This window comes from Pecten maximus, chromosome 3, assembly GCF_902652985.1.
Source record: "Pecten maximus chromosome 3, xPecMax1.1, whole genome shotgun sequence".
NCBI lineage: Eukaryota > Metazoa > Mollusca > Bivalvia > Pectinida > Pectinidae > Pecten > Pecten maximus.
In genome coordinates, this window is record NC_047017.1 from 29,358,626 (window position 1) to 29,371,932 (window position 13,307).

General features: G+C 35.4%; 1 protein-coding gene across 4 annotated transcripts in view; it reads left to right on the forward strand.

The window, feature by feature from the left end:
• The first annotated feature begins 7,248 nt into the window (after positions 1–7,248).
• Positions 7,249–13,307, forward strand: part of LOC117323848 (mitogen-activated protein kinase-binding protein 1-like) — a 99,274-nt gene continuing 93,215 nt past the window's right edge. For 3 of the 4 annotated variants that reach the window (XM_033879331.1, XM_033879335.1, XM_033879334.1), the window contains exon 1: positions 7,249–7,626. In XM_033879331.1, the coding sequence (XP_033735222.1) occupies positions 7,552–7,626 (75 nt within the window). In that variant the 5' untranslated portion in view covers positions 7,249–7,551. The remainder of the gene's footprint in view (positions 7,627–13,307) is intronic. The other variant, XM_033879336.1, reaches the window with a different exon arrangement.

Genomic DNA, 13,307 nt, shown 5'->3' on the forward strand with positions numbered 1-13,307 from the left:
TTGCACACTTTGCTTACAAGCGTTTACACGACGTTAACTTTCCCAGAGGCTCCCTAAGGGTAAAGTCCGTGGTCTATATTTTTAGTTCTTCATCTGTGCGCTATAACGGTTCCCATACTTTATTTAAAATTTTTTTTCATATTTATATTCGGTTAATGTAGAAAAAGGATTGGACGTTACAACTTATTGCAACCTCTCCACAATGAATTGTACATGAATTAAGAAAGAGCATAATCTGAATACAGTGAATTACCAGTTTTTTTTCAGATGAAAGCAAATAATCGTAAAGTTCATATCACATTAACTAAGCCTTTGGCTGGATTTAATCGGATACCTATATAGTTATTTAGTCCTCTTATTCAATGTACACATATCCACACATCTAAAAAAAATGTAGTGTTTGTTTCTAATGAGAGATTTTCATTTCCTTGGAGCAGTAACATAAATTTATATCAATAACAACATCAAGTATAAAAACCTAGAAAACATGGAACAGAAATGATAGACATTCTCACAAGGATGTCCACTGCTTTCAGTTGGCATTCATAGGCAATATGAATGCCAAATGGACAAAGGCAAATTCAATGGAGCGCGCTAGCGTTTCAAGTACGGCATATTTCGGATATCGATATCATTTTCACGATATACACTGTATTTATATATTCCCTTTATGTCAAATTCATTAGCTCGATATATGATTGTAAATCGAGAAAATTAAATACCAAATGACGATAACAACTATACAAATCAAGATAAAGAAAGGAAGATAATTGTTAAAGTGACATACAAAATGTATAATAAAACAGTATATTTCATCTCGACATCCGATAATTCATGCTGAAGGGAATTTCCCTTTAAGTCGAGAAACCATAAATTAGAATATTCACATATATTCTAATATTCTGTGATATTTTTATTAAGATTATGACATATAATGGTGGATTTTGAAATAACTTATCTTAATATCATTACTTACATCCTCATAATTAAGTAATGGCAGCTTTACGTTTCCGTATATCTTATATATGATATAAGCTATCTTAATATCTTATATATTATATAAGATATCTTATAAAGGGAAGTATATAAGATATATCATTTATTATATAAGATATCTTATAAAGTTTATAGTTTATAAGATATCTTATATAATTATTACAAGATATCTTGTATAATTTGGTAAAATCCTGGATCAACGGTGCTCCGTGAATAAATGACAACTTGGCTTGCCATATTTATACCTCAACTGTGTAATATACTATATTCGTTTCGTTTCTCCAACGCTGTACCCTCGGTTTTAAATGTAGAAAGAGAAGGAGGCCAATCTTGTTTCCACGTCTATCTCAAGTTCCGAGAAAGTACAAATAAAATGATTTCTGTTTCTAAGTGGGTAGGAATTGTTAAAAGCAACAGCATGTGGTGATAAAGAGTTCGCGAGATTGTTTAGAACACAGGGAATCATACTAGTACTGTTCTTCATCTTGTATTACACACATTATCAACAGTTCAGACTTTGTGTCACTGGATGCATCTATTCCAATCTCTCTAACGCCTTTTAATCAAATCTGAAATATTGAACGCTACAGAGTACATGTTGATCCAAACACTGTCCGTTAGCAATCCTAGACTGGACAATTTTGATAGCCTAATGGTTTAATATCCGTAGTTTAATATATGTGGTAACCAGATTCCTGGTTGATGCCACGAACCTATAAAATCTTATTACGTAGATGGTGTAGTATTGGACTCAGTGTTCAAAGAGTGATAAGGCTTATCACAGTAAACAGCAATGTTAAAATGTTAAAATCACCAAATTGTATGAGACTATAACACTTGCCAGTCCCTTCCTACCTGCCTATTTTAAGGAACACGCACACTCAAGTTTTGACGTAATGCAAATGAGATTTTCACTAATCAAGTGATTAAGCTAATCACCTTTTTAATAACGAACTTTAAACACACAACAAAGTCAATATGGAAGTGAAATTATTAATGTTTAATCCAATACATGCGAAGCAGCGTTTTGGCAAATCTGTATGCTTCACCTGGATGTCCAGCAATTCATATTAACCCTCTCTCCCCCCCCCCCCCCCCCCCAACCCTAACCCCAACCCCCTCCCCGGGACAGGTTTTTGTACATCCCGAGTTACAGGGGAACTGAGACAGGTGTGCGGTAGGCGACTGGTGTTGCGGTGGCCCAGCGTTGAGGGGAAAAGGGTTTATGCTTGCGGGTAATGTACTGGATGGCAGGACATGTTGGGCGAGGAGGTGGTGGGTCGCGTTTGGAACAGTGCGTTTTCCTCCAAGCTTTCTATATCTAGTATTTCTGTCGACTCATTGACGTCATTAACAACATCTAGTCAGTTGTCCACTATCTCGACGATCGTGGTAAATTGTTCTTTGATCACACCAAGAGCTGTGCAGGTTTCACAGGAATAGTTTGTCTGATTTTTCATTGACATACCCAATCTGGAGGGTTTCACAATTTTCACCGCTAGATCCAGTTCCAGAAGGGCGAAGTATTGCTGCACCAAGAATTGTGATGCCTCTGTTGTTGACATCGTGCATCGAGATTCCAAATCGACGAAGAACCTTGATGACTAGGCAGCTCTGGCAGCAGAGATGGCGCCCTCTGAATTTGTAGGTGGGACGGTATCCCAGAAGCAGCTCATAGTCTTCCAGACAGGGTTTGATACTGACGAAAGGATGAGGCTGTGATGATTGACGGACTAGCGTGTCTGCTAGCTGGTTGTACAGCTGGTGATATGGGTTAACCACCTTCGTACAAAGTCTGAGTTATAAATCGTGGCATTGAGGGAGTCACGGTACTTTCATGTTCAGTCTTACTGTCCGACATTTTCAGTCGGGGTTTCTTTTTACATACAGCCTCAAAATTCTAAATGTCTGGCCGATGCGGGACCTTCCTTCTTTCTGACTTGTGGAGGTGCACGAGCACCATGTCCGTTTTCCCCCACAGTATGGACAAGGTTTATCCTCCTTTTCAGATATTTTTGTTGTGCTAATAACGTTAATAAGCTTGTGTGTGTTTTTGTTACAATCCTTTGATATTGCAAGTGGTAGATCCTGCTTATCGTAACCTGCTTTTACTTCATTTCAATAGTCGCGCGGTTCAGAATATATACAAGTAACATGCATTTAACGTTCTATTCTTTGGAAATTCAATATTGAATGTTAAACATTATTTAAATTGGTTAAAATCTTTTGAACACCAAAGACTGTGTGGGGAAGCCTCTGCATCCAACCTCAACTGGGTAGCTCCACGTCTGCCACCCTATCTCCCGGCACTCCACTCGTACTTTGCTCTCTTCCTTTCGTGGGCTTCACTGCACCTTTCCTCGCCGGAACGCTCAGCTCTATGAAAATGCTAGTTCTTGTCGTTAGTGACTAAAGAGCCATATCCGGTCTAAGGTTGGCTGGTATGATGTCCGGAAAAGTCAGTCTTTGGTCAAGGTCTACAGCCAGCTTCCAATATCCTGCCTGACTATGGATTACGGAAATACTGTTGATGTTTCAGCCTTGCTTCACAAACCTGATCTGTGTATGTCTGGACATTGGTTGGCTGGTCTTGCTCTTCCGTTCTCTTTCCATAATGTCTGCCAGCTCCCTTAAGACTTGGTCGTGGCGCCATGTATATCTCCTCTGTGCTAAGGCCACGTGACAAGAGATATGTTGTAGGGTCCCTATCTGTCTACTTGGGGACAGCCTGGTGTTTCTGCAAGGTCCCAATTAAGGATATTTGCTGGTGTTGGTAACACGTCATACACAGATCGAAGGAGGAACTACAGTTGGAATTGAGGGTACTTCCAGATTTCCGACCAGAACAGTACACGCGGCTCTGTATTCCACCTTGTCCAAGCTCCCTGGACTCCAAGTTCAACTGCTTTGGTCTGCTTTTTTCCTTTCTCACTTTCTGCTTTTTTCAAGAAGGTGGTAAGCCTTGCCTCCCCACTGCAGTTGTTCCGGCGATATCTTTGTCGTATCCTACTATCAGCCTCATCAACAGCTCTTAATGCTGACCACTTCCTGCCAGTTCGTACTTCCACGCCGGCTAGTCACACCTTGTCATCCTTTGACTCTTTCAAGGTCACGATTAACCTTGTCTTCCCTGTCTTGAATTCATCAACTAGTGGCGAGAGTGGAAGTTGGAATTTAGCTATCCTGTTGTATAGGCCTACTGCAGCCAAGGTTAGGGAAATTCCCAACCACTTTCGGAGTTGTCTGTTGATAATGCGCTCCATTTCCTCCACATTTGAAGTCATCTCATAAAACATCAAGGGCCTGAATAAGTGTGGAAGGAGACCATGCTTGTATACCCAAGCTTTGTGTTTCCCTGGGAGACCTGTCTCGTCTACATTTCTCATTCATTCTCTGATCTATTGTTCTATTAATGTTGGTCTTATCTCCTTGTGATTCGTCAATTTAAACCACTTCTACAGGCATTTGGTGGAGTTTCCAGGGATGGATGGTATCTCCTCCCCTGTAAGTAAATTATTACGAAGGGGATAACTTAGATGTTACATCCCGCCGCAATACCGTTCTACAATTCCTGTCAAGATGTTAAACAAGTCTAGGTTGTAAAGCGAAGATGTATCCCGCTGAAGTAGCTTTTGATCAGTCTTCTGGAGTGATCTGGTATATGCATCTTCGCTAGCCAAGGCTTCTGATTACGTTTCACTCCACGTTCGTGAAACGTAATCAGAAGCCTTGGCTAGCGAAGATGTGGTGTATGGTAATGTGTCAAATCTGTTTGTATGATCATATGTGGGATGGTTCCATATGCATTTGCAATGGCCATACTACTAGGATAAGATAAGATAAATTTTATTACCAGTGAAGGACCTTTTGATCCTCTATACCGGCCTCCAAAATATGATTATTACAATAAACAAAATCAATAAATTGTGATAACAGTTCCAATTCCTATATAATTTCACACTTATAGTTATATAAAAGTTCCTGCTTTTCCCAATGATGATCTAGTCTGTTTTTGAAGAATTTACTGTTGTTGCTAGGACAACATATTCTGGGAGATCTACTGTGAGATTCTTCTTATTGTCCTTGGCTTTCCGGATGAGTTTGGTTACGATGCTGGTATGTGCTACGCCTCCGTGTATTTCTCTTTTCTGCACTGGTCTCTCAACATACTGGTTTTTTGTCATGTATTTTGTCAACCTTCTTGCCAGAACTGAGAGGAATATCTCTCTTCTATATTCAGCAGACAGATGGTACGGAACTGCTTTATGTCCTCTTAGTTGTCCTTTGGTACGAAGTAGCCATCAGCCTTCTGCCAACAAGGTGGAATCTGTCCTATCCTCCATATAATATTAAGCATCTTCCCGAGATGTGTCAGGATCTTCGGACTCTCTCGTAGACCTAATACGGAACACCTTAGGGCCCGTGTACTGATCCAGATCTAGTTTCCTTGATATGAACGTCCTTCCGTGATTGTTCCTTTCCGTCCAATCGTACCTCTGGTACTGGCAACTGATTCTACCCTTCCAGGTGGCCCTACCGGTCTCCACTGACTTATGATCTATGATCTATAATGTATATTACAAGTAATGACTTATAAAATCATATTTATAATCTATCATTCATTATACATTATTTATAATGCATATTGCATTCTATTCGTTGGACAGCAGGAGAGTGTGAAAAAAATAGAAGAGGCTTGGGAAAAGAGGATGGAAGAAAAAATGGTGGGAAGTAGACTAGAAATAATATATTTGGTCTTGACAAGGGTTGTGAATAACCTACTTAGTACAAATAATCGTGCTTCATGCGTTGTATAATAATGATAATAATAACAATCGTTGTAATAGTAATAATTTAGTGATATTTGACAAATTCATACCAAATACACTAATGATAAATCAGCCAACTTTTCCCTTATCCTCCATTCTACTTCAAACTTAGAAGTAGCAATATATTTTGAACTCTGTTATTGTCTTTATTTGTATTGATTTAAGAGGTTATTTGTAATGAATTGTGAAAGCATCTCATTCTGTATGCATACTGCTTAATATTGATATAAAGGCGGTAATTAAAAGAAATCAATCGATCCAAAGGGAAAGATTTTTGTTTAAAGAATGTATTTTTATCGTGGTTAAAACATTAGTTAATTTAAACTGTTTAAATTGACCGAAATACAGGGGAAAAGACCATTTCCTAAATCTAAACTTCTGTCTGAATATATATTTTCTGGTCAAACATAACAGTAGTCTTTGTATGCAAGGGGGATAACTCTTACAATCCTATACGCGTACAGTGTACAGGACGGCCTAGAGTTTACAACTAATCCGTAATAAGACTTGAGTCTCTGGCTTATTATCTTATATACTTAAGAAACTATAGACGTGTTAAAATTTGTTGCGTTGATTAGCAATGTCGAGAGTATACTTAAACCATGATATACAAACGAGTAGGTGACAATGTCCAAAATCCGGATCACATGCAGTGCTTCAATAATCTTGGCGTGCTTAACATTATCTACAATTTTTTATCTGGTGTGGAAAAAAAGTAAATATGTGTTTACTTGGCATGAAAATCAGCGACATATAACATAAAAAATGATCTGTGATTAAAGTAAACACAAAACCCAGTTGAAGCATTGAATTTGTTTTCTTTTGTTTTCCTTTGCCTTATTTTTGTCTCTTATGTACTGTTTATAATGTGAAAATAAAATATTACTTTTAGTTTAAAACTTTTATTTTCACTACTATATAGTAGGGACGTAAATACTCTTGAAAGTGGCTGTCATTTATGTATTCATTAGCGCGCGCGCACACACGAGAGAGAGAGAGAGAGAGAGAGAGAGAGAGAGAGAGAGAGAGTATTATTGTATTTATAGCTGCAGTGTTGCTGATATGACAATATGATTATTTATATTCCATGTTTTCTATGATTCCTTTTGTTATTGTAACATTTTGTTCATGTAAGATATGTAATCTCTCTATATCGAGATACAACTGTAATCAGTCTAGCAATATAACACGTTATGTTCGTTAATTTTACCCTGACATGATATTATTTTAAACATATCAAAGTTTATATATTTATTTTAATGTTTATTTCACATTCTCTTTTCAACTGTTGAATCTCGCCACTCTCTGTCAAAACGTTAGTCTTTCAATCGAATTAGTTACCCTGCATGTAGCCCCTTGACCCCAAAAGTTTGACCTGAACTATTTTGAAAGGTCATTTCTGATTAGCGGAAGGAACTTGTACAGGTGTGCTATCGGTGTATCCTTTCGTATCTTAAGTTATCATATCGAGGAATTAAGTAAATTGGAGTGTATTTGACATTGCAAAACACACATGACACTTTGTTTGAATAACAGGTGCGAGATAAATAGCTAAAAATACGAGAAAGAAGTATCTGTCAATGACAGCGATTCGACCAATCGTGTCGAAGCTTACAAGAGTCTAGTTGACGTAGCATGGTTTCTGATTCAAACGAGAAGACACAGTCGACGAAGGTGTGAGGGGTTATCATTCGTCGGGATGTCTTTATTTCTGTGAAAATGTGCCATGGATAAAACACGAAAAGTAATAAAATCACCCTCTGTGAAGAGACGGAGCAGGATCACGCCGATCAACCAACGAGTAAGTGTAAACCAGACTCAATCCCGCGACTCTACGATCGGACACTGACTGCATTTGGAGTCAAGTGGACCAGCATCTGCTTAGCGATCCCCAATTCTTGAAATGCATTTTAACTGTTTACATGTCATTGTTTATTAAGTGACACGTGTGTATGATAAATCTTCCAAAAGTGATATTTGTTTGAATCTCTGCGTTCTTCATTTTAAGTGTTAACGAGTACGTCTTTTAACCCTTGTTTCTCGCGCCATTGAATGTAAACAATCCGACAATAACACAGCAACTTTTAGGGGGAAATAGAAATCAGACACTTTACGTATATAACGACTGTAGATATGAGAAAAAAACAAGCCGAAATTCAATAAAACTTCTATTTTAATGTAATCTAAGTTAAGAAAATTCCATAAGTGCATATATATGACCAAAGTGATTTTTTAATAACTAAATTATAGCTCACAAGTAGACTTTCAGTGCATTTTGTAGATTTTTAAGTTGTAACAACTCTGTGAAACATTTGGATGGAATCTATCCTTGAAGGTAGGAATAATTTGTTGGGAAATAAAAAAAACCTTAAAAAACTGGTAGGTAATATAATCCATCAATCCCTTTAATCCAGTCTTAGCTCAGAAACTATTGGTCTTCGATCAACATTACAAATTACAGATTCTCCTTGCCTGTTCCTGATGTATTTGAAATGTCCATCAAATTGCTAGAACGTTTTTTTTAATCGAAAGGCCTAATTCAACTTATAATTCAGTAATTGATAAACATTGTTAAAAATTGCTGATTGTAAATCTATTTTTAGTAATATTTTCCATTTAAAATGAACAACCAGCAACACATTTTATGTTTCTGGACAAATACTAAAAACTCGTTGGAACTGCTTAAATTTGTCCATTTCTTTTTTAAAACTAAAATTTTGATGAACTGATTTTATATTTTTAAAAAAGATTGATAAGATATAGCACCAACTCCCAGGTGTTGACAGGTCAAAATATTTAATACTGCAGTTGTGATATTGGAGGTGTGAAAAGGAAGTCTATAAGCAATATAATAGTACACTTCACTTTGTAATTGTAGTATACAATCATGTTAGGCTGTCCGATCCTAAGTCTTCCCTATAGGTGGTCTACCGAACCAAGGTAAAATGTGATACACTTTAAGCATTAGTTGTATCACAAATGTCTTGTGAAATTTTTGATGTCAACAAATTACTTACTGTTGACAGGTGTTGACAGAAGCAAGCAAGGTTGTGTGAATTTTAAGTTGGGCCTATGTAACATTTATTCTATTCTGTGTCATAAGCTATGCCGAATATTACAAATTAAGATACATACATGTACATTTATATGCAAATATATACATGTACATAAATCTGCAAATATATACATGTAGCTGCAGCATAATATGTACTCTAGGTACCGTAGTCTTGGTTTCAAGATCTGTTTTCTGTCAATGCAATAATCATTATTAAAGTCTTCCTAATTAAAAAAAATCTGGTATTGTTTTCTGAAAAAATTATAATTTCATGAATATTTATTAATCATGAAACCATATTATATAGAATTCTAAAATACTTCTATAGATGCCTATGTTGTGACTGATAGACTATCTACAGACCCACTATCTACAGGACTATCAGGCTGTGTAGTAGACAATGTAGACAGAGATTAGAGAAGCTATAAGTTGTTAAATAATGTAGACAGGAGATACCTCAGCATCTGTTTGGAATTATACCTGTGGCAGGAGTATACCCAGATGGATCCACTCTGGGAGGAACAATAGTTTATTAACACACCTAATGTATTTATATGTGTTGTCATAATGATGTACAAACATTTGTGCTGTGGTACATATCCACAATTTGTGTGTGTCAAAAGTCTATCAACAATGCAGTGATCATATGACAATGTGTACAGCTGTTGTAATGTTTGACATATATTGTTTATTGTGACATGTCTTTATAGTTGTAATGTAATTGACTTATATAATAAATTAAAACTAACTATTGTCTTTATATAAAGTGATCCAATTGTTACTAATTTTGATTATAAGTCATTGTAATAGATTACAAGGAACTCACTATCATGAACCTAATTGAAGATCCATTGAGCATTCATACAAGCTGCGAAAAAATTCAGTTTGCCAAGATTGCATTTATAACTGCAATTTTGTTACTCTGTTAGAGGTAGGTGTGGAATTATGGAGGGGGATTTTTCTCTTGCATTGCAATATGTATATACATCAGCATGCACCTGTCCTTTGTGCTGTCTGGGTAATTAGGATGGGTAAGGATGGGTCATTACAGGTAAACAGTTGTGGATGGACACTGGCTTCAGTCATATACCTGTCAATCATCAGGTAATTAATACTTATGTACTTACTACTACATCTTGTCATTTACACAAGAGGATGGTAGGGAGGGGGTAAATCTCTCCACCTGGGGTGTTAGCTGGTACAGGGCAGCTGAGGTCATGCTGTTACATAAAGATAAAGAGCATGATAACGGACCACATGGACTAGGTTAGGATGTTAGTTGTGTTGGTGAAGTCAGCTTCTCTAGTTGTCCTCAGCAGGTCAGCTCATGATGGCTGTCCATGCAGGTATCAGACAGCAGGAAACATGAAAAGATATAAAGATTAGATGAATAGTTCACTGATTTACACTGATAGCCTGGTCAATATTTAGCTTCATCAATATTCAGTCATGCATATTATTCTTCAAGTTGCTAAAGTCCAATAAAGATTACAAGTAATTTTGTTTCTGACAAAACCAAACTATCTTTTCATAATACAAATTGTAACAAGTGTTTTATAACAAGACTTAAATCCCAACATTTCTTTTTGAAAGAAGTAAAGCCTAAAGGTCAATGTTTTGTTATAAAAAGTAGATGTTATATTGTAAATGTATAAAACCTGTATATACAATAACATGTGTGGGATATGCTCTCTCCACCTTTCCAAATCAGGAAATCAGGAGTATGCTTTTTCGTACTTAAATGCTTCTTGTAAAGACTAAGAACTCATCTGTATACATATGTGAGTATATATAGCTATCATTCTTGTCCAATAAATTAATTGTAGATGTACTTTTTGTTCTAAATGTTATCAGTTAATGGATATGATTTGATATTGATGTTTGAAATGGGTTATATACCCCAGAGTTATAGGTAACTATATCTGATGTCTCAAACCACTACAATAGATATAAAGTAAGATATTAAAGACCCTGTCAGTACTGGTATAGAGTATAACATGGGTATATAATACAATTCTGTAGACAATGATTGTAAACAATATGTATGTATGCACGGAGGAAATATTTCCTATATTAAATCAGTTCAGGTACAGTGTAGATATGGTTTTAGAGGAAGTTTCTAGACTCTAGTCAGTAGTGATCGTTTGTTGATGTCAATTACCGTAAAAATTAAGCCAGAAAAAAACCCATTGTTATTTAGATTACCCTGTAAGAAATTTAGCAGATACACTATGTGTACAGTAAACTCAAAAATACGTTTCAAATCAGACTAATAAAAAAAAGACATGTAGCTATTACCACGGTTTTTCCAGGCCATTTTGGGGGAAATTCCACCTGGCTGATATTGGTGAAAAATGAACACAAGACCTACTGTATATTTCGGATAAATCAGTCAGATATTACTGGTACTTACATTAAAAATTTCATTTGAAAACGGAGCTATAAATATCAACAAATATACCCTCTATGTTTTAGTTATGTTAATTAACATTTGTACATTGAGATTTGAGATATGATTCGGATATAAAGATATAAATTAACTCTTGATGTTATATTCATAACATGTACAACCATTATTATGCATACATGCAACATTCCGATCTATTTTTTTTGTTCAACTTCATTAAACCTATTACTGTTGAAAAGTGGTGAGAAACTGTCGCTTCTACAGATCCCATCTCGATTCTGGCTGACTGCATTAGTGTTTGGATTTGTTTTGTGGATATATATATGATATAACCTTGTTTTCATTATGTTTGAATAATCTGTTAGATTTATTCAATTTTAACAAATACCTTCAGCTAATGAAACTATCTTGATTCTCGGCAATACTTTCCTAATGCATTGCTGCCATACCACCTCAACTTAATCATCTTTTTTTTGAAAATGGGGCATAAATACACAAAAGTGCCAAGATGATTCTGACAACAATGTAGCCTAAACATGAAATCAACAACCGGGTAAAGAATCTGGAAATGATTTTCAAATGTTGAACATCTATTGTTAATTTTTGTGTTGCCGAAAAAATAAGGTAATTTTTAATAGGAAATAGGGACGAATATTGGCAGAAAAAAAAACAGAATAAAAACCTGCTGACACCAAAGTAAAATAAGAAATATGTCATAATTATTTATTTTTTCTAATTTCTTTTTTTTTCAAGAGTTTTTCAACAATGTAAAACAATGTTCATTGTTAATAAAAAAGATATTTCATCAGTAAACTACCAAATTAACTTTCATTTAAAGTTGTTTTAAATAAATATATTTATTTGTAAGGAGAAATAAAGGAAGGTAGAAAGGAAGGAAAGAAAAAAGAAAGAAAAATCATAATTTAGACTAAGACACTATATAAGCAGAAACACTAACTGATACAGAAAAATATAAACATATATTTTAGACTAGGACATGTACACATACCCAGTAGTGATCACTGCAGGTACAGTAAATTTGAAATCAGAAATAGATTGTAATTTAGATGTTAGCAGATCTATTTCACACTTTCTAAGGCACATTAAACACTAAGTTGTTATAAACAGCTTTGATATAACATTTTGCAGAAAAATATGACTTGTAATTTTTGGATTTTTGTTCTCATATGTTTATAATAGTTTAAGATCAAAGGGTTCAATACTTTAAAGAAGTCTTTTAAGTTCCTTGGTAACTATAAATTTCACTTAAAAGTTTATTTTAATTTTAAATTACCTTCTTATATTACCTTATATGCATTGTTCACCCTGTAGTCAATATCTGGTGATGGTTGTGTAGCTGACGAGCTGTAAGCATCATAATTACAGTGAAAATTGACTTAAATTACAAACTTCTCAGGATTTTCCAGTATTTAAATAGCACACTGAAAAATTTAGATCTGTAATATAAGTGTACAGAAGATGTTTGCTGCAATTGTTTTTTTTCTTTCATTAGCCAAATGTGAGTGCAGATTTTTTTTGTAAAAGAAACATCAGCCATATATGTATTTCAACAGTATAATTAATATCTAGGATTTAAACAGGTTTTTTTTTTAATTAAGTGGACTGTGCATGTGGTACAAAGCATTAATTTGCATCAGTAATTTGAGTTACATGTACAAATGCCTGTCACTGTCTTTATATATAGTGGTAGGATCGATCTGCCTCACTGGTTTTAGTGGTATGTACAAATGATATATATATGCATCAGTGGATTTAGCAGTACATATAAATGTTCTGCCTCACAGCTGGGTTTAGTGGTATGTACAAATGATGTGCATCAGTGGTTTTAGGCAGTACGTACAAATTTTCTACCTCACTGGTTTTAGCGGTACATGCCAATGATCTGCCTCACTGGTTTTAGTGGTACATACAAATGATCTGCCTCATGATCACTGGTTTTAGTGGTACATACAAATGATCTGCCTCATTGGTTTTAGTGGTATGTACAAATGATGTGCAT